Below are 27743 nucleotides of genomic sequence, written 5' to 3'. Positions count from 1 at the left end.
TCCATTTAAGAATGATGGAGGCCACTGTGTTCTCGGGGACCTTCAATGCTGCAGAAATGTTTTGGTACCCCTCCCCAGATCTGTGCCTCGACACAATCCTGTCTTGGAGCTCTACTGACAATTCATTCAACCTCATGGCTTGGTTTTTGCTCTGACATGGACTGTCAACTGTGGGACCTTATATCGACCGGTGTGTGCATTCCCAAATCATGTCCAATGAATTGAATTTACCACAGGTTGACTCCAATCAAGTTGTAGAAACATCTCAAGAATTATCAATGGAAACAGGATGTACCTGAGCTCAATTTCGAGTCTCATAGCAAAAATACTTATGTAAATAAGGTATTTCTGTTTTTTATTTGTGATGCGTTTTCAAAAATGTCTAACCTGTTTTCTCTTCGTCATTATGGGGTATTAAGTGTAGATTTTAGAACAAGGCTGTAACGTAACAAAATGTGGAAAAGGGAAGGGGTCTAAATAATTTCCGAATGCACTGTATAGGCTACGTTCCATGTTGTTCCCTATAATAAAATGTCAAACATGGACACAACTATTCAATATAAAGAGAAATAATCTACACAATAATTTGTTAAATGGGCCTTTTCCTATAATGATAACTCAATCAGGCGACCGGTACTCAGTGCTGAACAGTGCTGAAATAGAAGCTGCGTCGGGTCTCGCCCCTCTATTCATCTGCTGATTACAAGGACAAGGGGAACCTGATTAGTAATCCTAGATAATCAATGCTACTCTGAGACACTTTGTGAATACAGGCCTAGATCTTCCCGAAATGTTAGGTGTGTGAGTAAGTAAGTGGCAGGTAGGGGTTACAGGCAGTGAGACAAGTATACTGCAAGTGTGTGTGTGGTGGCCTGGCCAGTCAAATTTGGGTTGTTTGTGTAGCCTCAGGCCTTTGGCTCTTAATCTGAAACTCTCACCATTCTCTGTACCTCTTCACTGTCACTGTTGAGTGATGTAATTCTCTGACACCTCTTCTCTCCTCCTTTCCTGAGCCATGCCCTCGACAGACAGGATAGCAACAACAGCAGAGCTACAGCACCCCTCATTCTGAAATGACACCTAAAATGCTCAGATTACCAATGGTTAAGTAGGTAGCTAGGATATATCAGTTAGCTAACCATTTACAGTAACAGCAGTTCATTCATAAGACAAAAAAACACTATCTTTGTTGGGACTACCTTATAATCTTAAATCTACATCAGAAATAAAGAAATATCACTTTATCTTGGCATTAATAGAAATGAATACATTCATTAATAGATAATAGCTTCATACAATGAAGTTAAAGGGTGAACTATTTTGAAGGGACATGAAGTGTTGGCTGTGCATTTAGCAAATGACAGGCATTCCACATTTAATCCCACCCGCATGTAAAAATCAAAATATTCAGATATTGTTTGGTTTATATGCAAAAACATTTAAAGCCTATTTTAGTTTTTCTGTAAAAAAAAGAAAAAAAAGAGCCGTTTTCGTGTTGCTGATTGCGCCATTTTAACACAGAAAAGGAATTAACCACACGTACATGGGCCGTTACCGCATAACATTTATCATTTCGTATTCTTCAGGTAATCTAACCTAGCACGCATAAAAAACGTCTGAGTAGAGTCCCCTCATCTGTTTTTCAGGGGAAACGGAAGTTAGGTCTGTATCCCTGAAAACCGAAAACATCCGCTTTTGACCGAAAACATCAGCTTTTTACCACACTGTGGAGAGTGTCTTTCAGGAAACAAAACATACATTTTGTTTGGCCTTAGCTCCACCCCATTCCTCTTATTTTCTTTCAGCCACCTCACACTTGCGCCCTTCTCTCTCTCTGTCTCTCGCTCTCCCACTCCCACAAATGCAGTGACAGTTGCATTCTGTGTGTGCATGCATGTGTGATAGAGAGAGATAGTCGAAATAGAAAGTGAGAGAGGGAGGGAGAGTGAAGGAGCAAAGGGGAATGCTTGCCACTGAGGGGCAGGGAAAAGGAATAAGGAAATTGAAGTAGCCGCCATATGCTGTGGATTTTTATGACTGTCTTGCTGAAGTGAATATTCTTTTTGGGGGAAAAAGATGGGAAGCTCGCATTTTCTGAACAAAGGCTTGCCTTTAGGTAAACATTTAGCTTTCCTTTGGTGCATTGGACCACATGTTAACTGTGATTGTGCTGTGTGGTGTGTACACAGTGTACTGTACAGTATTCTTCTTTCCTTTCCCCCTCCACTCTCTCCCTCTCTCTCTCTCTCTCTCCATTATCTTCATCTCTACCATTCAGCAACTTACAATGCTGTAATAGCTTGCTTTCAACTCCGAATATGTTTCTGTTGATGCCTTGTATGCTTAGCCTATAGCTTCCTGTAGGGGTGAAGGACATAAATACTATTTCCCTTCAAAAAATGTAAGGGCTGGCAAGGAGACACACAGCAGATACTTCCTAAATGGCCTTCCCGTTCATTGTGCAGTTGGGAACGGTGTTTCCAGTTCCGTCTGACTTGCTTCCTAATTTTCCTTTTAGGGAAGAAAGAAACATTGATTCCAGAACAGTCTACTATGGGAATACTTCAGATTCAGGAAGGATAGAAAACAGCTTTGTAGGTGCTTAGTAGTCATGTTAGTATTGTGAATACTTCCATGACTGAATTTTTTTTATTTTACCTTTATTTAACTAGGCAAGTCAGTTAAGAATAAATTCTTATTTTCAATGATGGCCTAGGAACAGTGGGTTAACTGCCTTGTTCAGGGGCAGAATGATAGATTTTTACATTGTCAGCTCAGGGATTCGATCTTGCAACCTTTCAGTTAATAGTCCAACACTCTAACCACTAGGCTACCTGCCGCCCCAGACTGGTGTCTGTTACTTGGATTTATTTTTTATTGTATTCACAACATCAGCATATTTTCTACAATGGGGGTCTTGTTTGTTGTTGGATCTTTTTCTATTATTATTCAAGTCTGGGCTCGTAGGTGTGTTCAGTTCTGTGATCAATGGATCGTGTCTTATCTTGTTATTAAAATCAGGCTAATTGACACAGACACCAACTCACCCCTGGGGTGCTCAAATTGGCAGAATTACCCCAATACAAAGATCCCATATCAGTATTGCCATGGAATGCCATGGATATTGGTGATAAAACATTTCATTGTTTGTTAATTTCTTTATAATCTTTGAAGAAGACATGTTGGCTTAGCTAATAGTTTTTGTATTTTCATTGATCTAAAACACAAATGTCAAACGTGGCTGATAAAACTCTCCAGTAATCGAGCTAGGCATATACATTCATCCTCATTTTCATGTTTGTAGTGAATTACACCCTGTGGCTGATCAGTCCAGTTGTGATCTAAACGCAGACAAACAAGACGTGGCTTAATGATCCTGTTTACCTGTGTGATTGTGTTTGTGTGTTTGCTCACTTGTGTGTGAGTGACTGTGTGTGTGTGCGCGTGCGTGCGTGCGTGCGTTCGTGTGACTGACTGAGTATGTGTATTGGTGTTTGTGTCTCTCGGTGAGTATGCATGTGTCCGCCTGCATGTGTGTATGATGGTGGCGGGATGAGGTAGGGAGGGAATGAGGGAGGGAGCTGAAGGAGAAGAGAGGGGTGTGTCTATACTCCCCTGGCTCGCCTAGGAGGGAGATTTCCTGTGGGAACAGAACAGTGGGTTGAGACAGTCACGCCATGTTTGTTCATGTCAGATTGGCTATGATCATAAATCACATAGCCTGAGCTGCTCACAGGTGCACAGTTTTTCCCCCTTCTTTATGGTGGTTACAGTTACGATGCTACCTTTCATATCAATGCAAATATGGGTTTATTGGGCTGTATTGAAAAATAATGTATATGAGGACATCTTAAATAAGTGGGGAAAGAAATTAAATAGAGCTATGTTTGAAGCATTTCATATTTGCAGAGTAAAGGACAGCTCTGATCAAATCAAATCAAATTTGATTTGTCACATGCGCCGAATACAACCTTACCGTGAAATGCTTACTTACAAGCCCTTATTGACCAACAATGCCGTTTTAAGAAAATAGAGTTAGGAAAATATTTACAAAATAAAATTAAAATTAAAAATAACACAATAAAATAACAATAAACAATAACGTGGCTATATACAGGAGGTACCGGTACCGTCAATATGCGAGGGTACAGGTTAGTCGAGGTAATTTGTACATGTAGGTGGGGGTAAAGTGACTATGCATAGATAATAAACAGCGAGTAGCAGCAGTGTAAAAACAAAGGGGGGAGGGGGGTGTCAATGCAATAGTCCGGGTGGCCATTTGATTAATTGATCAGCAGTCTTTTGGCTTGGGGGTAGAAGCTTTTAAGAAGCCTTTTGGACCTAGACGTGGTCTCTCCGGTACCGCTTGCTGTGCGGTAGCAGAGAGAACAGTCTACGACTAGGGTGACTGGAGTCTTTGGCATTTTTTTGGGCCTTCCTCTGACACCACCTAGTATAAATGTCCTGGATGGCAGGAATCTTGACCCCAGTGATGTACTGGGCCATACACACTACCGTCTGTAGCGCCTTACGATTGGATGACGAGCAGTTGACATACTAGGAGGAGATGCAACCGGCAGGATGCTCTTGATGGTGCAGCTGTAGAACTGAGGACCCATGCCAAATCTTTTCAGTCTCCTGAGTGGGAAAAAGCATTGTCGTGCCCTCTTCACGACTATCTTGGTGTGTTTGGACCATGATAGTTCGTTGGTGATGTGGACACTAAGAAACTTGGAACTCTCGACCCACTCCACTACAGCCCCGACAATGTGAATGAGGGCGTGTTCAGCTCTCTTTTTCCTGTAGTCCACGATCAGCTCCTTGCTCACATTGAGGGAGAGGTTGTTCCCCTGGCACCACACTGACAGGTGTCTGACCAACTCCCTATTGGCTGTCTCATCATTGTCGGTGATCAGGCCTATCACTGTTTTGTCGTCAGCAAACTTAATGATGGTGTTGGAGTCGTGCTTGGCCACGCAGTTGTGGGTGAACAAGGAGTACAGGAAGGGACTAAACACGAACCCCTGAAGGGCCCCCATGTTGAGGATCAGCGTGGCAGATGTGTTGTTGCCTACTCTTACCACTTGGGGACGGCCTGTCAGGAAGTCCAGTATCCAGTTGCAGAGGGAGGTGTTTAGTCCCAGGATCCTTAGCTTAGTGATGAGCTTTGTCGGCACTATGGTGTTGAACACTGAGCTGTAGCCAATGAACAGCATTTTCCCATAGGTGGTCTTTTTGTCCAGGTGTAAAAGGGCACTGTGGAGTGCGATTGAGATTGCGTCATCTGTGGATCTGTTGGGGCGATATGCGAAGTGGGTCTAGCGTTTTGATGGTGTTGATGTGAGCCATGACCAGCCTTTCAAAGCATTTCATGGCTAACGACGTGAGTGCTACGGGGTGGTAGTAATTGAATCTTCACTTTCTTGGGCACAGGGAATATATGGTGGTTTGCTTGAAACATGTAGGTATTACAGACTCGGTCAGAGAGAGGTTGAAAATGTCAGTGAAGACACTTGCCAGTTTGTCCTTGTATGCTCTTAGTACATGACCTGGTAATCCGTCTGGACCTGCGGCCTTGTGAATGTTGACCTGTTTCAAGGTCTTGCTCACATCGGCTACAGAAAGCGTGATCACACAGTCGTCCTTGTATCCTTGTTGAACACAACTCAGGCTTTCTGGGGTGCTGTAGTTTGACTGTATGAACGTAGATGAGGGTTCACAGGAGCAGGCTGAGGAGGGGCATACCTTAGGCCACAAGAGAGACAATGTTTAGAATACTGGACGTAAGGGTCGTTCGTACTGGTTCTCACAAGATCAGAACCTCCACTGGAATGACAGATATTTCCTTCCAGTAGGAACTGGGTCTCTAAATGTGTCAGTAAAATGTGGTAGATGTGATAAGAAAACTGATAGGGATCTTTTCCTTTCTCACTAATTTTCCCATTTGATGTTATCACAATAATTCCTTATAAGCAGGAATTCCAGGCATAAGCGATATAAGCGATCGCTTAGCCGGAAAAATAATTACAAAATTACAAAATATGTAGAATTGCGGTAAATTAGCTTGAGAAAATGTATTTTTTAAAAGCTTAACGTATTGCAGGCATCTACTGTATACTGAACAAAGATATAAACGCAACAGGTTGTGTTGGTCCCATGTTTCATGAGCTGAAAAAAAGATCCCAGACATTTTCCATACTCACAAAAAGCTGATTTCTCTCAAATGTTGTACATCCCTGTTAGTGAGCATTTCTCCTTTGCCAAGATAATCCATCTACCTGACAGGTGTGGTATATCAATAAGCTGATCAAAGAGCATGATCATTACACAGGTGCACATTGTGCTGAGGACAATAAAAGGCCACTAAAATGTACAATTGTCACACAACACAAAGCCACAATGTAACATGTTTTGAGGGAGCATACAATTGGCATGCTGACTGCAGAATTGTCCACCAGAGCTATTGCCAGATAATTTAATGTTAATTTCTCTACCATAAGCCACCTCCAAAGTTTTTTTGAGAATTTGGCAGTACGTCCAACTGGCCTCACAACTGCAGACCACGTATAAACACGCCAGCTCAGAACCTCTACATCCGGCTTCTTCACCTGCGGGATCGTCTGAGAACACTCACACAGACACCTGATGAAACTGTGGGTTTGCACAACCAAATAATTTCTGCACAAACTGTAAGAAACCATCTCTGGGCCTCCCGAGTGGCACAGTGGTCTAAGACACTGCATTGCAGTGCTATCTGTGTCACTAGAGATCCTGGTTCAAGTCCAGGCTCTGTCGCAGCAGGCTGCAACCGGAGACCCATGGGGTGGCGCACTACGGACAATGAAAACAATTGCATTTTATCGATGGCAATTTGAATGCAGAGAGATACAGTGACAAGATCCTGAGGCCATTGTCGTGCCATTTATCCACCGCCTTCCCCTCATGTTTCAGTATGATAATGCACAGCCCCATGTCACAAGGATCTGTACACAATTGCTGGAAGCTGAAAATGTCCCAGTTCTTCCATGGCCTGCATACTCACCAGACATGTTACCCATTGAGCATGTTTGGGATGCTGTGGATGGATGTGTGTTCCAGTTCCCGCCAATATCCAACAACTTCACACAGCCACTGAAAAGGAGTGGGACAACATTCCACAGGCCATAATCAACAGCCCGATCAACTATGAGAAGGAGATGTGTTGCTCTGCATGAGGAAAATGATGGTCAGATGCATATCTGTATTACCAGTCATGTGATATCCATAGATTAGAACCTTATTAATTAATTTCAACTGACTGATTTCCTTATACAGTTGAAGTCGGAAGTTTACATGCACCTTAGCCAAATACATTTAAACGCAGTTTTTCACAATTCCTGATATTTAATCCTAGTACAAATTCCATGTCAGGTCAGTCAGGATCACCACTTTATTTTAAGAATGTGAAATGTCATAATAATAGTAGAGAGAATGATTTATTTCAGCTTTTATTTATTTCATCATATGTGGGTCAGAAGTTTACATACACTCAATTAGTATTTGCTAGCATTGTCTTTAAATTGTTTAACTTGGGTCAAACGTTTCGGGAAGCCTTCCACAAGCATCCCACAATAAGTTGGGTGAATTTTGGCCCGTTCCTTCTGACAGAGCTGGTGTAACTGAGTCAGGTTTTTAGACCTTCTTGCTCGCACACGCTTTTTCAGTTCTGCCAACAAATTTTCTGTAGCATTGAGGTCAGGGCTTTGTGATGGCCACTCCAATACCTTCACTTTGTTGTCCTTAAGCCATTTTGCCTCAACTTTGGAAGTATGCTTGGGGTCATTGTTCATTTGGAAGACCTATTTGCGACCAAGCTTTCTGACTGATGTCTTGAGATGTTGCTTCAATATATCCACATAATTTTACTTCCTCATGATGCCATCTATTTTGTGAAGTGCACCAGTCCCTAATGCAGCAAAGCACCCCCACAACATGATGCTGCCACCCCCGTTCTTCACGGTTGGGATGGTGTTCTTCGGCTTGCAAGTCTCCCCCTTTTTCCTCCAAATATAACGATTGTCATTATGGCCAAACAGTTTATTTTTGTTTCATCAGACGATCTTTGTCCCCACACCAAAATCTGGCTTTTTTATGGCGGTTTTGGAGCAGTGGTTTCTTCCTTGCTGAGTGGCCTTTCAGGTTATGTCGATGTAGGACTTGTTTTACTGTGGATATAGATACTGTTGTACCTATTTCCTCCAGCATCTTCACAAGGTCCTTTGCTGTTGTTCTGGGATTGATTTGCACTTTTTGCACAAAAGTACATTCATCTCTGGGAGACAGAACATGTCTCCTTCCTGAGTGGTGTGACGGCTGCGTTGTCCCATGGTGTTTATACTTGCGTACTACTGTTTGTACAGATGAACGTTCTTTTTCTGAGGACTTGGCTGATTTCTTTTAATTTTCCCATGATGTCAAGCAAAGAGGCACTGAGTTTGAAGGTAGACCTTGAAATACATTCACAGGTACACCTCCAATTGACTCAAATGATGTAAATTATACTATCAGAAGGTTCTAAAGCCATGACATAATTTTCAGGAATTTTCCAGGCCATTTAAAGGCACAGCCAACTTAGTGTATGTAAACTTCTGACCCACTGGAATTGTGATATAGTGAGTTATAAGTGAAATAATCTGTCTGTTAACAATTGTTGGAAAAAGTACTTGTGTCATGCACAACGTAGATGTCCTAACCGACTTGCCAAAACTATAGTTTGTTAACAAGAAATTTGTGGAGTGGTTGAAAAATGAGTTTTAATGACTCCAACCAGTGTATGTAAACCTCCGACTTCAACTGTATTTACTGTAACTCTTTGAAATGTTTGCATGTTGCGTTTCTATTTTTGTTCAGTGTATACATGATAGAAGACATTAGCAGAATATTCTTTGATACCACACAAATGGCAGATTTCAGGCTACTGTGCAACTCACTATTCAGGTAGGATGCAATTTTGGAACGTCATTCATTATTATTTTAATAATTTGTTTTATCATTATTATTAATGTATTTAATTGTTATTATTGTAGGCCTATTTATTCATCTGAACCAGGTCTTTAAAACATACTTTTACAAATGACAAAAACACTATTCCTTGTGTTTTGAACTTTATAGCCAATTGTTTTATTGATTTTTACTTTCCTAAAACAATGATTGTCCACTTCCCGGTAAGAATTAGCGTGCCGGATGTGTTGTTGCCTACCCTTACCATCTGGGGGTGGCCCATCAGGAAGTCCAGGATCCAGTTGCAGAGGGAGGTGTTTAGTCCCAGGATCCTTAGCTTAGTGATGAGCTTTGAGGGCACTATGGTGTTGAACGCTGAGCTGTAGTCAATGAATAGCATTCTCACATAGGTGTTCCTTTTGCCCAGGTGTGAAAGGGCAGTGTGGAATGCAATAGAGATGTCATCATCTGTGGATCTGTTGGGGCGTTATGCAAATGGCGGGGGGGGGGGGGGGGGGGTCTAGTGTTTCTGGGTTAATGGTGTTGATGTGAACTATGACCAGCCTTTCAAACCATTTCATAGCTACGAATGTGAGTGCTACGGGTCGGTAGTCATTTATGCAGGTTACCTTAGTGTTCTTTGGGCACAGGTACTATGGTGGTATGCTTGAAACATGTTGGTATTACAGACTCAGACAGGGAGAGGTTGAAAATGTCAGTGAAGATACTTGCCAGTTGGTCAGCGCATGCTCGGAGTACACGTCCATGTAATCCGTCTGGCCCTGCGGCCTTGTGAATGTTGATCTGTTTAAAGGTCCTACTCACATCAGCTGCAGAGAGCGTGATCACACAGTCGCCCGAAACAGCTGATGCTCTCATGCATGTTTCAGTGTTACTTACCTCAAAGCGAGCATAGAAGTTATTTAGCTCATCTGGTAGGCTCGTGTCACTGGGCAGCTCTTGGCTGTGCTTCCCTTTGTAGTCTGATATAGTTTGTAAGCCCTGCCAAATCCGACGTGCGTTGGAGCCGGTGTAGTACGATTCGATCTTAGTCATGTATTGATGCTTTGCCTGTTTGATGGTTCGTCGGAGGGCATTGTGGGATTTCTTCTAAGCTTCCGGGTTAGAGTCTCGCTCGTTGAAAGCGGCAGCTCTACCCTTTAGCTCAGTGCGAATGTTGCCTGTAATCCATGGCTTCTGGTTGGGGTATGTGCGTACAGTCACTGTGGGGACGACGTCAGCGATGCACTTATTGATGAAGCCAGTGACTGATGTGGTGTACTCCTCAATGCCATTGGAAGAATCCTGGAACATATTTCAGGTTGTGCTAGCAAAACAGTCCTGTAGTTTAGCATCTGCTTCATCTGACCACTTTTTTATAGACCGAGTCATTGGTGCTTCCTGCTTTAATTTAATCAGGAGGATAGAATTATGGTCAGATTTGCCAAATGGAGGGCAAGGGAGAGCTTTGTATGTGTATCTGTGTGTGGAGTAAAGGTGATCTAGAGTTTTTTCCCTCTGGTTGCACATTTAACATGCTGATAGAAATTAGGTAAAACTGATTAAAGTTTCCCTGCATTAAAGTCCCCGGCCACTAGGTGTGCCACCTCTGGATGAGCGTTTTCCTGTTTGCTCATGGCGGTATACAGCTCATTGAGTGCAGTTTTAGTGCCAGCACCAGACTGTGGTGGTATGTAGACAGCTACGAAAAATACAGATGAAAACTCTCTAGGTAGATAGTGTGGTCTACAGCTTATCATGAGATACTCTACCTCAGGCGAGCAAAACCTCGAGACTTCCTTAGATATCTTGCATCAGCTGTTGTTTACAAATATGCATCGGCCCACACCCCGTTACTTACCAGAGGCTGCTGTTCTGACCTGCCGATAGAGTGTATAACCCGCCAACTGTATGTTATGAATGTCGTCGTTCAGCCACGACTCTGTGAAACATAAGATATTACAGTTCATTATTCAGTTCGTCCCATTTATTTTCCAGCGATTGAATGTTAGCTAGCAGTACGGATGGCAAAGGCAGACTATCCACTCGTTGCCTGATCCTCACAAGGCACCCCGATCTCTTTCCGCAAAATCTCTGTTTCTTTCTCCAGCGAATGACGGAGGTGAGGGCCTGTACGGGTGTTTGGAGTATATCCTTCCCGTCTGACTCATTAAAGAAAGATTCTTCGTCTAATTCGAGGTGAGTAATCGCTGTTCTGATGTCCAGAAGCTCTTTTCTGTCATAAGAGACGTTAGCAGCAACATTATGTACAAAATAAGTTACAAACAATGCGAAAAAACTTGGTTGGTTAAGAGCCAATAAAAAGGCAGCCATCTTCATCAAAAAAGTGTTACGTTTAGGGTTAAGCTTAGGAGTTAGGTTAAAGGCTTGAGGTTAGGGTTAGGGGAAGGGTTAGCTAACATGCTAAGTAGCTCCAAAGTAGCTAAAAAGCAGTAAGTAGTTGCAAAGTTGCTAATTAGCTATAATGCTAAAGTTGTCCATGATGAGATTCGAACATGCAACCTTTGGGTTGATAGACATTCGCGTTACCACCTGTTTTGTTTAACTGTCTCAACAGAATGAAACAAAACATGTTTTTATAGGCTATTTAAAGGACATGTAATTGTGGCTAATTTGGACAATATGTTGGTGGTGGTGGCTGTGTGGGTGGACTCCCTAGTGGGTTAAACAGCCAATGCATATGGTACATTTCTCAAATGTCCGATAATTTAAGATCTTCCAGGTCACTTGTCTGGGCTTTTGGCTGATAAAGAAATTGGAAAGCTGATGAATAAAATTGCCACCAATTAACCAGGAGAAGAAAAAAAAATCATATTGCGAAATAATGGTTTTTTGCCTTCTCATTGGTGAAAATACCAGTAAATGTAAATATATTTGACAGGTCGTGCTTATCAGTCTATGGGTTAATTTGCATAATTTAGTGGAATTAAATTGCTGTGTGTGTATATTCGTTATGTATTTTATTTATCACATGCGCACAGCTCAGTCTTTGAGCTGAAAATCTGTCAGACAGTTCTTTTATAAGCCCAATCATTGCGCAAAAATTCTAAATGCAATCGTTTGTTAAAAATTGTTATTATGGCCACGATTAAAAAGAGGTACTATTTTTAGCCCTATTTCTCATGGTAGCCTAATTGATACGTGCTTCCCATTCACCATTCAAATGCATATTTTATTTTTAGTTTATTTAACCTTTATTTAACTAGACACATTCTTATTTACAATGACGGCCTACCAAAGGCAAAGGCCTCATGCGGGGATGGGGGCTGGGATTAAAACAATTAAATACATAAAAATATATAGGACAAAACACACATCACGACAAGAGAGACAACACAACAATACATAGAGACCTAAGACAACAACATAGCAATTCAGCAACACATGACAACACAGCATTGTAGCAACACAACATGACAACAACATGGTAGCAACACAACATGGCAGCAGCACAACATGGTAGCAGCACAAAACACGGTACACATATTATTGGGCACAGACAACAGCACAAAGGGCAAGAAGGTAGAAACAAAAATAAATCACGCAAAGCAGCTACAACTGTCAGTAAGAGTGTCCATGATTGAGTCTTTGAATGAAGCGATTTTGATTAAACTGTCCAGTTTGAGTGTTTGTTGCAGCTCGTTCCAGTCTCTAGCTGCAGCGAACTGAAAAGACGAGTGGTCCAGGGATGTGTGCTTTGGAGACCTTTAACAGAATGTGACTGGCTGTATGTGGAGGATGAGGGCTGCAGTAGATATCTCAGATAGGGGGGAGTGAGGCCTAAGAGGGTTTTATAAATTATCATCAACCAGTGGGTCTTGCGACGGGTATACAGAGATGACCAGCTTACAGAGGAGTCTAGTGTGCAGTGATCTGTCCTATAAGGAGCATTGGTGGCAAATCTGATGGCCGAATGGTAAAGAACATCTAGCCGCTCAAGAGCACCCTTACCTGCCGATCTATAAATTACGTCTCCGTAATCTAGCATGGGTAGGATGGTCATCTGAATCAGGGTTAGTTTGGCAGCTGGGGTGGAAGAGGAGCGATTACGATAGAGGAAACCAAGTCTAGATTTAACTTTAGCCTGCAGCTTTGATATGTGCTGAGAGAAGGACAGTGTACCGTATAGCCATACTCCCAAGTACTTGTATGAGGTGACTACTTCAAGCTCTAAACCCTCAGAGGTAATAATCACACCTGTGGGGAGAGAGGCATTCTTCTTACCAATCCACATTACCTTTGTTTTGGAGGTGTTCAGAACAAGGTTAAGGGCAGTTGGACACTAAGAAAGCTTTGTTGTAGAGCGTTTAACACAAAATCCGGGGAAGGGCCAGCTGAGTATAAGACTATCATCTGCATATAAAAGGATGAGAGAGCTTCCTACTGCCTTAGCTATGTTGTTGATGTAAATTGAGAAGAGCTTGGGGCCTAGGACCGAGCCTTGGGGTACTCCCTTGGTGACAGGCAGTGGCTGAGACAGCAGATGTTCTGACTTTATACACTGCACTCTTTGAGAGAGTTAGTTAGCAAACCAGGCCAAAGACCCCTCAGAAACACCAATACTCCTTAGCCGGCCCACAAGAATGGAATGGACTACCGTATCAAAAGCTTTGGCCAAGTCAATAAAAATAGCAGCACAACATAATAAATCAAGGGCAATGGTTACATCATTGGCAGGAAGACATGTTTCATCAGCGTGTAACACACCACTTTGCAATGATCTGGAGGCAGGATGCATTTTGAAAACATATGTATATTAATTGTTTGAAACCTGAACATTTTACTACCTATTATGAGGCATGTTTAACCTTGCTTCAAAGTATCCTAGGCAAAGTATGACCATATCCGTGGAGGCAATAATTTGATAAAGACTTCCATATGCCATTGAAACCAGTAGCCTATTTCTCTCACGTTCTATTGTTATTGCGTCTTTAGATTTCCCCTCTTTCTACATTTCTAATGGATATTTTAATCTCTGTCACTTCGACAACAGTGTTTTCTGCTAATTGTATTATGAAACTAACATTTGCGCGTAGCCTACGGCCTTGTGCGCATTGCTGCGCTTATAATGTGATGAAATAATAGTTGATCAACATTTTAAGCTAAACATTCGGATCTAATGCATCAGACTTATTGCTTTTTAACTTTTTTTAAAATGTAGCCTAGGCCTAGCCTACTGGTTGTATGAATTTGGGATCTATCGTTCCACAATTGTCCCAGAGTTTCTTAGGAAGAGGCTATTTCTTTCTCGACAAGCTGACCAGCATAATAGGTCATTTTTTCTACTATGGGGCATAATAGATTGACATAGGCTCGTGATTTTGCTGTTCATTACTCGTCTTGTTGGCTGGGGAAAAGCAAATGTGTACAGCTATTCTAATATCTTCAATGCACATTGGAATTTGGTAAGAAGCCTTTCATTGCATTCTTGACTTGCATGTTTTGTTAAGATGAATTACCATAATTTAAACGTGATTTCTGTCATTCTGAGCACAGTGAATGGACGTCCTAATCAGGTTACGCACCTAATGCATATGGATCCGGTAAATTTCTCAAATGTCAATTAAAATGCTGCCGGTCAAATGTCAGGCACCACATTTTCATAACGGAAACCCTGGTCCGGCGCCATATACAGTGCATTCGGAAAGTATTCACACTCCATGACTTTTTCCACATTTTGTTACGTTACAACCTTATTCTAAAATTGATTAAATTGTTTATTTCCCCTCATCAATCTACACTCAATACCCCACAATGACAAAGCAAAAACGGATTATTTGACATTTTTGCAAATGTATTAAAAATAAAAAACGGAAATATCACATTTACATAGGTATTCAGACCCATTACTCAGTACTTTGTTAAAGCACCTTTAGCAGCGATTACAGCCTCGAGTCTTCTTGGGTATAATGCTAAAACTTGGCACACCTGTATCTGCGGAGGTCCTCCCATTCTTCTCTGCAGATCCTCTCAAGCTCTGTCAGATTGGATGGGGAGCTTCGCTGCACAGCTATTTTCAGGTCTCTCCAGAGATGTTTGATCGGGTTCAAGTCTCTATGGCTGGGCCACTCAAGGACATTCAGAGACTTGTTCCCGAAGCCAGTCTTGTGTTGTCTTGGCTGTGTGCTTCGGGTTGTTGTCCTGTTGGGAGGTGAAACTTTGCCCCTGTCTGAGGTCCTAAGCACTCTGGAGCAGGTTTTCATCAAAGATCTCTCTGTACTTTGCTCCGTACATCTTTCCCTTTATCCTGACTAGTCTCCCAATCCCTGCCGCTGATGCTGCCACCATCACGCTCACCGTAGGGATGGTATTGGCCAGGTGATGATCGGTGCCTGGTTTCCTCCAGACGGGACGCTTGTCAATCAGGCCAAAGAGTTCAATCTTGGTTTCATCAGACCTGGGAATCTTGTTTTGCATGGTTTTAGAGTCCTTTATGTGCCCTTTGGTAAACTTCAAGCGGGCTGTCATGTGCCTTTTACTGAGGAGTGGCTTCTGTCTGGCCACTCTACTAAAAAGGCCTGATTGGTGGAGTGCTGCAGAGATGGTTGTCCTTCTGGAAGGTTCTCCCATCTCTGCAGAGGAAATCTGGCGCATGGTCACCTCCCTGACCAAGGCCCTTCTCCCCCGATTTCTCATTTTGGCTGGGCGGCCAGCTCTAGGAAGAGTCTTGGTGGTTCCAAACTTCTTCCATTTAAGAACGATGGAGGCCACTGTGTTCTTGGGGACCAATGCTGCAGAAATGTTTTGGTACCCATCCCCAGATCTGTGCCTCGACACAATCCTTTCTCTGCGCTCGATGGAAAATTCCTTCGACTTCATGGCTTGGTTGTTGTTCTGACATGCACTGTCAACTGTAGGACCTTATATAGACAGGTGTGTGCCTTTCCAAACCATGTCTAATCAATTGAATTTACCACAATTGGACTCCAATCAAGTTGTAGAAACATCTCAAGGATGATCAATGGAAACAGGATGCACCTGAGCTCAATTTTGAGTTTCATAGCAAAGGGTCTGAATACTTATGTGAATAGGGTCATTGTGGGGTAGATCGATGAGGTCAAAAAATATTTTTATCAGTTTTAGAATAAGGCTGTAACTAACAAAATGTGGAAAAAGTGAAGGGGTCTGAATACTTTCCAAAGGCACTGTATGTGGCGCCGGACCAGGTTTTATATATATGGCACCTGACCATTGTTTCCATTATGAAGATGTAGTGCCGGACATTTAACCGGCAGCATTTTAATTTAATTAATATATACTGTATAGTGAGTACAGTGAGCTCCAGACGGCATCCCTAGCCGCGTCCTCAGAGCATGCGCAGACCAGCTGGCTTGTGTGTTTACGGACATATTCAATCAATCCCGATCCCAGTCTGCTGTTCCCACATGCTTCAAGAGGGCCACCATTGTTCCTGTTCCCAAGAAAGCTAAGGTAACTGAGCTAAATGACTATCGCCCCATAGCACTCGCTTCCGTCATCATGAAGTGCTTTGAGAGACTAGTCAAGGATCATATCACCTCCACTCTACCTGACACCCTAGACCCACTCCAATTTGCTTACTGCCCCAATAGGCCAACAGACGACGCAATCGCAATCACTCTGCCCTAACCCATCTGGACAAGAGGAATACCAACAGTTGAAGTCGGAAGTTTACATACACTTAGGTTGGAGTCATTAAAACTCATTTTTAGTGAGCACTACATGCTTCAGTATGGACTCAGGAGAGTGCATTTAGTGCTCAACTCTGACAGCTGAACCGTGAAGTGGACAATCATTGTTTTAGGAAAGTAAAAATCAATAAAACAATTGGCTATAAAGTTCAAAACACAAGGAATAGTGTTTTTGTCATTTGTAAAAGTATGTTTTAAAGACCTGGTTCAGATTAATAAATAGGCCTACAATAATAACAATTAAATACATTAACAATAATGATAAAACAAATTATTAAAATAATAATGAATGACGTTCCAAAATTGCATCCTACCTGAATAGTGAGTTGCACAGTAGCCTGAAATCTGCCATTTGTGTGGTATCAAAGAATATTCTGCTAATGTCTTCTATCATGTATACACTGAACAAAAATAGAAACGCAACATGCAAACATTTCAAAGAGTTACAGTAAATACAGTTGAAGTCGGAGGTTTACATACACTGGTTGGAGTCATTAAAACTCATTTTTCAACCACTCCACAAATTTCTTGTTAACAAACTATAGTTTTGGCAAGTCAGTTAGGACATCTACTTTGTGCATGACACAAGTCATTTTTCCAACAATTGTTTACAGACAGATTATTTCACTTATAATTGTAACGTTCTTCGTCGGGCGAAAGAGAGGAGGACCCAAAATGCAGCGTGATGATTATCCATTTTAATAGAATACTTTAGCCTCAGGAGGCTGAAGAAATTTGGCTTGTCACCGAAAACACACAAACTTTTACAGATGCACAATCGAGAGCATCCTGTCGGGCTGTATCACCGCCTGGTACGGCAACTGCTTCGCCCACACCTGTTGCTGACAGGTGTATACAATTCGAGCACATGGCCAATTCGAGCACAAATCTACATAGAGAAACATTGGCCGTAGAATGGCCTCACTGATGAGTTCAGTGACTTTCAACGTGGTACTGTCATAGGATGCCACCATTTCAACAGGTCAGTTCGTAAAATGTCTGTGGTAGGCCACACAAGGTCACAGAACGGACCGCCGAGTGCTGAAGCATGTAGTGCGTAAAAATCGCCTGTCCTTGGTTGCAACACTCACTTCCAAACCGCCTCTAGAAGCAACTTCAGCACAAGAACTGTTCGTCGGGAGCTTCATGAAATGGTTTGCCACGTCCGACAGACGAATCTGGGTTTGGCGGATGCCAGGAGAACGCTACCTGCCCCAATGTATAGTACCAACTATAAAGTTTGGTGGAGGAGGAATAATGGTCTGGGGCTGTTTTTCGTGGTTCGGGCTAGGCCCCTTAGTTCCAGTGAAGTGAAATCTTAACGCTACAACATACAATGACATTCTAGACGATTCTGTGCGTCCAACATTGTGGCAACAGTTTGGGGAAGGCCCTTTCCTGTTTCAGCATGACAATGCCCCCATGCACAAAGCGAGGTCCATACAGAAATGGTTTACCAAGATCGGTGTGGAAGAACTTGACTGGCTTGCACAGAGCCTTGACCTCAACCCAATCTAACACCTTTGGTATGAATTAGAACACCGACCTCACTAATGCTATTGTGGCTGAACGGAAGCAAGTCCCCGCAGCAATGTTCCAACATATAGTGAAAAGCCTTCCCAAAACAGTGTGCCTCTCGAGTGGCGCAGCTGTCTAAGGCACTGCATCACAGTGAGGCATCACTACGGACCTGGGTTCAATCCCGGGCTGTGTCGCAGCTGGAGACCCATGAGGTGGCACAAAATTGGCCCAACGTCGTCGGGTAAGGGGAGTTTTTGGCCGGCCGGGATGTCCTTGTCCCATCACACTCTAGCAACTCCTGTGGCGGGCTGGGCGCATGCACTCTGACACGTTGGTGCGGCTGGCATTCGGGTTAAGGGAGCACTGTGTCAAGAAGCAGTGCGGCTTGGCAGGGTCGTGTTTCGGAGGACGCATGGCTCCTGACCTTCGTCTCTCCTGAGTCCATACGGAAGTTGCAGCAATGGGACAGGACTGTAACTACCAATTGGGGAGAAAAGGGGGGGGAAATTATAAAAGTGGAGACTGTTATAGCAGTAAAGTGGTGACCAACTCCATATTAATGCCCATGATTTTGGAATTAGATGTTCGAGTAGGTGTCCACATACTTTTGGTCATGTAGTGTATGTTTCCAAAGACTTCTACATTAATGTGGATGCTACCATGATTACGGATAGTCCTGAATGAATCATCAATATTGAGACGTGAGAAAGTTACAGACATTCAAATATCATACCCCCATGCCCTGCTAACCTCTCACATTTTTTGGGGGGGTATGATGGGGGGGTATGATATTTGTGTGTCACTGTCAGTAGTACGCATTTGCATTCCAAAACGGTATTGTATTTTGAAATTTGTGAAAGGCAAATTCACAGCCACAACTAACCATCTTATTTCAACCTCATAGTGTGGAAAGATATATAAAACACAGTGAAATGTCTTTTTTGACTGCACTGGGCCGTTAAAACTGCAACATTTTCTTAACGCCCCATGTCATTTATAACTTAGTTCCCACTTTCACAGTAATTTTCAATTTGATTATTGCAACATCAGGGGGTAAATTTCTCATGTAGTGACACATTTTGAGAGGTTTTAAGTCACAGTATGAAAAGGTCTGCTTCTGGCGTTAAAAAACGTACATAAAGATAACCTTTAACATTTTTAATTGCTTTCCAGAGTAATTTTTTTAAACTGGGAATAATTAAGAAACCCAAGTATGAGACCCCTTTTAGGATTTTTTTTTACTAGCATGGGATTCATTAACATACCAGCTAACAACTGGATTTGTGGTGGATTGTAGGTGGAAAAGTATACCAAACATTAGGAACACCTTCCTATTGCTGAGTCCCCCCCCCCCCCCCCCCCAACTGCAATTTTCTCACACTACAATGTCTAATTCACAACCCATTCCAGTATATGATGTCAAATACCGTATGTTTTACCCGTCCACTCTCTCTGTATTCAGGCATTCGGCCGCCTATCATGAACGGGCCCATGAACCCACGGCCCCTGGTGGCCCTGCTGGATGGGCGTGACTGCACCATAGAGATGCCAATCCTGAAAGACGTGGCCACTGTGGCCTTCTGTGATGCCCAGTCCACCCAGGAGATCCATGAGAAGGTGCTGCCCTGCCAAATGATTATCTGTCTGCTCAGCTTCATTTACATGCTACCTCTTTCAAGTTAAAGCAAAAAAGACTCCCTGGCCTAAAACCAGTATTTGTTGACCATACTATAAGCAAGACCTTGTGCTGCTAAACAAGTTTGTTAACATACCATAACTAACGATGTCCTAAAAACAATGGCCAGGCTGTTACGACCATCTCTCTCTCTTTCTCAATACACTTTTAGATTTGTGTATTGTATTGTGAATTGTTAGAAACTACTGCACTGTTGGAGCTAGGAACACAAGCATTTCGCTACACCCACAATAACATCTGCTAAATATGTATATGTGACCAATACAATTTGATTTGAAAGATTAGCTACTACTACAAGAGCCCAACGGAGAGCCCATGTCAGGGCCTTTGGAGTAAACAACACAGCCACAGTTAATTCAGTTTGCTTTGAATTCTGATGACACATTAGTTCAAAGTGGTCTATTTCTCTTATTGAAGGGTGCTATATAACTGTCCCCTGTGTACTAAACCTGAGAGCTTTCTGTTGGCAGGTACTGAACGAGGCTGTAGGAGCTCTGATGTACCACACCATCACGCTAATGAGGGAGGACCTGGAGAAATTCAAGGCACTTCGGATCATCGTCTGCATAGGCAGCGGCTTCGACAATATCGACATCAAGTCGGCTGGAGATTTAGGTGAGGCCCTGCATTACTCTTTCTCAACTTTATACAGATGTTCACCCAAAGACTTGCAGGCTTACTAGGTCAAATATTATATAATTTTCTGCATGTTATGGTATTCCATTTAAAACAAAGTGCAACTGCTCAGATCTCCATAATAAAAACAACATTTTGATATAGTAAACTATACTTACCTTACTCCACCTTACACTACGAGTAGCTGTTTACAATAGTCCTCTCCCTCAATAGGGATAGCAGTGTGTAACATGCCAGCAGCGTCGGTGGAGGAGACAGCGGACTCCACACTGTGTCACATCCTGAACTTGTACAGACGAACCACGTGGCTTCACCAGGCACTGCGCGAGGGCACCAGGGTACAGAGCGTGGAGCAGATCAGAGAGGTGGCGTCCGGGGCGGCGAGGATCCGCGGGGAGACACTTGGCATCATCGGCCTCGGTTAGTCAGAGATCTTTCAGTACAATGTTGTATTACACTACCCAACTAGCTATTAGCTGAAGATACGATTGTGGATAATCGGTTGTTTCGATATGGGATCGTTTAGTAGTGTTCGATAGCTTTTCTATATGCCATTGTTTGCTGTCTAATTGTTACAAAACAGGCATGGTATTTGCTGTAAGGATTTCACCTTTATTGCATCCCTTTGGTGTAACTACAGTATTTACATGTCTGTGAATTACTCAAATGTCCATGTTGTTGTGTGTCCTCAGGTCGTGTTGGCCAGGGTGTAGCACTCAGAGCCAAAGCGTTTGGGTTCAATGTGATCTTCTATGACCCATACCTGTCTGACGGGGTGGAGCGAGCCCTGGGCCTGCAGCGTGTAAACACCCTCCAGGACCTGCTTTTCCACAGCGACTGTGTCACCCTCCACTGCAGCCTCAATGAGCACAACCACCACCTCATCAATGACTTCACCATCAAACAGGTCAGGGACATGACGCATGTACACACACAATCTAAATTAGGCCTACAAAAAGGGGGGACACATATTGTACAATACAGGTGGACAACTTTGATTTAAGAAGTGGGGGGGTCACATATTTTATAAAAAAATGTCTCTAGTCGGATAAACACTCCAAATAGCCTACCCGACCGCTCAGAGGCGTCCTCATAGTCCTAAAGCACTTTAAAAAAATCTAAAATATATTTTGATTTAACACTTTTTTGGTCATTACTTGATTCCATGTGTGTTATTTCATAGTTTTGATGTCTTCACTATTATTCTACAATGTAGAAAATAGTAAAAATAAAGAAAAACCCTGAGTAGGTGTGCCTCTGGTAAGACACGGTGCGGGGGCCTATGCATATTTGTAAACAACAGCTGGTGCACGTTATCTAAGGAAGTCTCGAGGTTTTGCTCACCTGAGGTAGAGTATCTCATGATAAGCTGTAGACCACACTATCTACCTAGAGAGTTTTCATCTGTATTTTTCGTAGCTGTCTATATACCACCACAGACCGATGCTGGCACTAAGACCTCATTCAATGAGCTGTATACCTCCATAAGCAAACAGGAAAACGCTCATCCAGAGGCGGCGCTCCTGGTGGCCAGGGACTTTAATGCAGGGAAGCTTAAATCCATGTTACCAAATTTCTATCAGCATGTTAAATGTGCAACCAGAGGAAAAAAAAACTCTAGATCACCTTTACTGCACACACAGAGACGTGTACCAAGCTCTCCCTTGCCCTCCATTTGGCAAATCTGACCATAATTCTATCCTCCTGATTCCTGCTTACAAGCAAAACATTTAAGCAGAAGCACCAGTGACTCGGTCAATAAAAAAGTGGTCAGATGAAGCAGATGCTAAACTACAGGACTGTTTTGCTAGCACAGACTGGAATATGTTCCGAGATTCTTCCGATGGCTTTGAGGAGTACACCACATCAGTCACTGGCTTCATCAAAAAGTGCATCGATGATGTCGTCCCCACAGTGACTTTTAAAGACCTTTAAAAGAAAGACCTTTTAAAGACAGTCACAAGGCCGCAGGGCCAGACGGATTACCAGGACGTGTACTTCGAACATGCGCTGACCAACTGGCAAGTGTCTTCACTGACATTTTCAACCTCTCCCTGTCTGAGTCTGTAATACCAACATGTTTCAAGCAGACCACCATAGTCCCTGACCACCAAGGACCCTGGAACACATCCGCCACGCTGGCATTTGGCATGGGTCCTCAGATCCTCAAAAGGTTTTACAGCTGCACCATCGAGAGCATCCTGACAGGTTGCATCACTGCCTGGTATGGCAACTGCTCGACCTCCGACCGAAAGGCACTACAGAGGGTAGTGTGTACGGCCCAGTACATCACTGGGGCCAAGCTTCCTGCCATCCAGGAACTCTATACCAGGCGGTGTCAGAGGAAGGCCCTAAAAATTTTCAAAGACTCCAGCCACCCTAGTCATGGACTGTTCTCTCTGCTACCGCACGGCAAGCGGTCCCGGAGCGCCAAGTCTAGGTCCAAGAGGCTTCTAAACAGCTTCTACCCCCAAGTCATATGATTCCTGAACATCTAATCAAATGGCTACCCAGACTATTTGCATTTGATTTGTGTCCAAACTTTTGACTGGTACTGTATATGCGGATGATAATGTTGGTCTGTCAAAACTACAGTCAGATTTTATAGCATCAACCGAGAATGTGATTAATAATAACATAAAATGTGTTTTCTATTGGGTGATTACAACATACATTAGTAAGTAAGAACCACTCACTGATATCTGACTTTTTTAGTACTTTATACTCCAGCTATATGTATCCCATCATCTATAAGCCCACTAGAGTGACCAGTTTATCTGCCACCCTTTTTGATAATATCTTTTACAAATTCTTTGAATAGTGTCGCTAATACAGGTTTACTTTATCCTGACATTTCTGACCACTTACCAATTTTCCACTTCTCTTTGGCAGCTGGAAATGAACAGATGGGAATGATTAGTAGCATTAAATGTAGAATATTTAACAAAATTAATTGTGCTTTAAGATGTTGATAGATGATATTTCATGGGAAAATGTTTATAATCAGGCCGATGTAGAGTCTGCTTACCAGACTTCTCACATCTTTCAACTCTGTATTTCACCACTGCTCACCACGTAAGAGAGCACCAGAAGGGTTCTGGAAACCTTGGTTTACAACCAGTCTCAAAAAATCCTCAGTAAATTTTTTAAAAGTTGTGTAAAAGGTTTCTCACAAATCCCTCTCCCGTGAATTCTGCAAATTACCAAAAGTATGAGAACAAATGTTGGATATTCCCCAAAATATATTTTACTAACAAATTCCAAGAATCCTTAAAAAATATAAAGTCAGCTTGGAAAATCATCAAACAACTATCTCATCAAAGTGATGAAATCTGTTGGCATCTGTCACGACTTCCGCCGAAGCCGGCTCCTCTCCTTGTTCGGGCGGCGTTCGACGTCACCGGCTTTCTAGCCATCGCCGCTCCATTTTTCATGTATCCATTTGTTTTGTCTTGTTCCTTACACACCTGGTTTTCATTCCCCAATTACACTACATGTATTTATTCCTCTGTTCCCCCTCATGTCTTTGTGGTAGATTGTTTGTGTGTTATGTGTTTTTGAACGCACTAGGCTTGTGTGCGTTTTTCCCGTGTTATTTCACAAAGCCTGTTTTGTATACATTTGATGTGTTGTGACTGTTTTGCGCATTATACACTTTGCCTTGTTGGCTGGAGGTTTTTTGGATGCAGTTGCGTCCATCTGTATATCTTTCCTGCCGAAATAAAGTGTGCGCCTGTTCACAATTCTCTGCTCTCCTGCACCTGACTTCAGCACAAGTACGCACACGCCTGACAGTATCATCAGAAATATTAGTGGTTTGGTTCATCAGGCTCGCTTCCTAACTCTTTACTATAGCTTAATTTACTCATATCTCATTTACTGTAATATTGTCTGGGCCAGTACATATGCCTCCAACATACACACATTACTCATCATACAAAAGACATGTGCAAGACTAGCCACCTCCTCTAATTACCTGGCTCCATCTGCTCCTTTGTTTAAGAAACTCAACATCTTGTCTATTTACCACATCAATGTATGTCAATTATGCATTTACACATACTCATTCCTCCCAGACAGTTTACCTAAACCCTTCAATGGATTTGTATAGGTTAATTCTGAAATCCATCTATATAACACTGTGATAACCTTCACCCTCCCCACTGCCACACCTCACATAGTCAATTCTCTATCAGATACAGAGGTACCGTACTCTGGAATTCTTATCTTCACATTGCCAAAACCTCATCATCCCTCAATAACTTCAAGCAAAGACAGGGGGTCAGCCTGATGGACCAAACTACTCATCAGTAATCTCCTCCATATATCCCATCTCTCACACACTCACATCCACACATGCACACACACATATAAACAAAACATATACTGTTTATTATTTTTTGTGATTGCTGAAAAGTTAATGTGTACATTTATGATTAGCGGGATTTGTTATCTGTTTTAACAAACATTTTACATTTTTGTACTTATGTATTAATAACCTGCACACCGTTTTTTATTTATTTGTTTTTATCTGTATTGTTGTTCATAACTTATTTGTTTTAGTGCAAATATATTAAACCTAAACCTACTAAGACATTTCATTTACAGTTGTGCACTGCATTGTTTACATATTTTATATGGTGTGTTGTAGATGCGCAAGGGTGTGTTCCTGGTTAACACGGCCCGAGGGGGGCTCGTGGATGAGAAGGCCCTGGCACAGGCCCTGAAAGAGGGGAGGATACGAGGGGCGGCCCTGGACGTCCACGAGACAGAGCCCTTCGGGTTAGCTCCCTTTACATTATTCTATCTTATACTGTCTTCATTTTGATAATATTTTTTCCCCACTGTGTTGAGGTGAGTCTAATATTACGCAACCATGTTTCCTTTTTCTCAGCTTCAGCCAGGGACCTCTGAAAGATGCTCCTAACCTGATATGTACTCCCCATGCTGCCTGGTACAGCGAACAGGCTTCTATTGAGATGAGAGAGGAGGCAGCCCGGGAGATCCGACGAGCCATTTCAGGTAACATACCTGTTACACTAATAATGGGTATTCTTGGGTTGATTATTGTTTTCCCAAGGGGTAATGTATCAGGCTCCCAGGCTCCCCTCTCACTAATAAACAACAGCGAAGCCACAATAACGAACTCCCTAATAACGGCTTTGTGCTTCATCAATGACTGTTTCCTGCTTCCAGGTCGTATTCCAGACAGCCTAAAGAACTGTGTGAATAAAGAGTTCCTGTCCCAGACTACTCACTGGGTCAATATGGACCCTGCTGTCATTCATCCTGAGCTCAATGGGGCCTACAGGTAATGAACCCACTGTTGATACATAATAACGGTACTGTATATGCATTTACAAGTGCTATAGCATTTTCTGATTCATCCTCTCCTTGTCTCAGGTACCCTCCTGGTGTTGTGAGTTTGGCCTCTGGGGGGCTCCCTCCACCTATAGAGGGAATCGTTCCTAACGCAGTGCCCATAACACACTGCCTGCCCAGCGTCGCCCACCCCTCTCACGCCCCTTCGCCGGGCCAGCCAGGCAAAGCAGAGTCAGACAGAGAGCAGCACCCCAATGACCAGTTGTTGTAGCCCCACCCCACAGAGCTCTCTGTCCAACCAAAAGAACTCTACTGGTCTTCATTCGTCCGAAGAGGAATGAAGTTGAAGCCTCATAGGTTTCAAACAGCTGCCATGAAACAGACAGACTCACAGAGGTCTATTACAGTTCATCTGGTCCAACCATAGTGGTCATCTTTTTCAACAACAAAAAAATTGTGCAGAAAAAAATAAAATAATAATGTGGATTTGGAAAGAGAAAATACCTATATCCTTTATAGCGAATCCTGCTGTTTAGACTGTAGTTTGACCTAGTAAAGTGGGCGAATATCTGTTGCTGTGTCCTATGGGTTCATCGTTAAAGCAGAAGTAGTTTATTATAACATGAATAACCTGTTTGTGTACAGTTTTTAGAACAATGAAAACAATATTTATATTGCAGTCTAAAAGAAAAATAAGGGTGAAAACTAACCAACTGATTTTTAAAAAATATATATTCCCCAACAAGCCCCAAAAGAGGAAGCTTTTGCACAACTTCTCAGGAAATTGAATTTCTCTAGTTATTTTCCGTTTATGCCAGATAGTGCTTTCTTTTTCTACCTGTTTTGTTTATATTAGCAAACATACTAACCCATAAGAGTAAGCCCTGTCTAAGCCGGTGGAGGAGGTGGGTTCTACTAAGCTATATGGAATTGTTTTAAGAAGGTCATACCAAAGATCATTTAGCTATTTAATTTTAAGACCCCTTGAAGTATCAACAAAAATGATAGATTGATAGATTAAAAAAAAAAAAATGTAGTGATCTGTTATTCGATGCGTTTGTATGGGCTAATAAGCAGTAAGGCTAAATACAATTTTTTGGTATCAAAAAAATATATAAGAAATATATTTGATAGAAAATTGTATTTAGCCTTACTGCTATTAGCCCATACAAATGCATTGATTAACAGATGCACTACATGCAAAAACAGATAGTCACCCCCCAAAGAATTTAAAGAAAGTGTCTGCCCTATACATGACAGGCCTGTGAGTCTTCTGAGGCCTGTGAGCAAAACAACTGACGTACTGATGTACAGTACCAGTCAAAAGTTTAGACACACCTACTCATTCAATGGTTTTTATTTATTTTTACATTTTCTACATTGTAGAATAATAGTGAAGACATAAACTATGAAATAACACATTTGGAATCATGTAGTAACCAAAAAAGTGTTAAACTAATCAAAAAATATTTTTAATTTGAGATTCTTCAAAGTAGCCACTCTTTGGCTTAATGACAGCTTTGCACACACTTGGCATTCTCTCAACCAGCTTCATGAGGTAGTCACCTGGAATGCATTTCAATTAACATGTGTGCCTTGTTAAAAGTTAATTTGTGGAATTTCTTTCCTTCTTAATGTGTTTGAGCCAATCAGTTGTGTTGTGACAAGGTGTGTGTGTATGTGACCAATTTTCTTGGTCACATACACGTGATTAGCAGATGTTATTGCGGGTGTAGCGAAATGCTTGTGCTTCTAGTTCCGACAGTGCAGTAATATCTAACAAGTAATATCTAACAAATTACACAACATATACCCAATACACACAAATATAAGTAGGAATGAATTAAGACTATATACATATGGATGAGCAATGTCAGAGCGGAACTGACTAAGCTACA

General features: G+C 42.3%; 1 protein-coding gene across 1 annotated transcript; it reads left to right on the top strand.

The window, feature by feature from the left end:
* The first annotated feature begins 1939 nt into the window (after positions 1-1939).
* LOC120047517 (C-terminal-binding protein 1-like) lies at positions 1940-26800 on the top strand. The gene is made up of 9 exons (XM_038993044.1): positions 1940-2116; positions 19654-19808; positions 20358-20502; positions 20737-20943; positions 21216-21430; positions 25175-25305; positions 25418-25545; positions 25720-25834; positions 25927-26800. The coding sequence occupies exons 1-9, from the start codon at positions 2077-2079 to the stop codon at positions 26114-26116; spliced, it is 1326 nt and encodes a 441-aa protein (XP_038848972.1). The 5' UTR covers positions 1940-2076; the 3' UTR covers positions 26117-26800.
* Positions 26801-27743: the final 943 nt, after the last annotated feature.

Source organism: Salvelinus namaycush, chromosome 5, assembly GCF_016432855.1.
Source record: "Salvelinus namaycush isolate Seneca chromosome 5, SaNama_1.0, whole genome shotgun sequence".
In the NCBI taxonomy this organism is placed as follows: domain Eukaryota; kingdom Metazoa; phylum Chordata; class Actinopteri; order Salmoniformes; family Salmonidae; genus Salvelinus; species Salvelinus namaycush.
The sequence above is the reverse complement of the archived record's forward strand: the minus strand, read 5'-3'. Positions and strand labels throughout refer to the sequence as shown.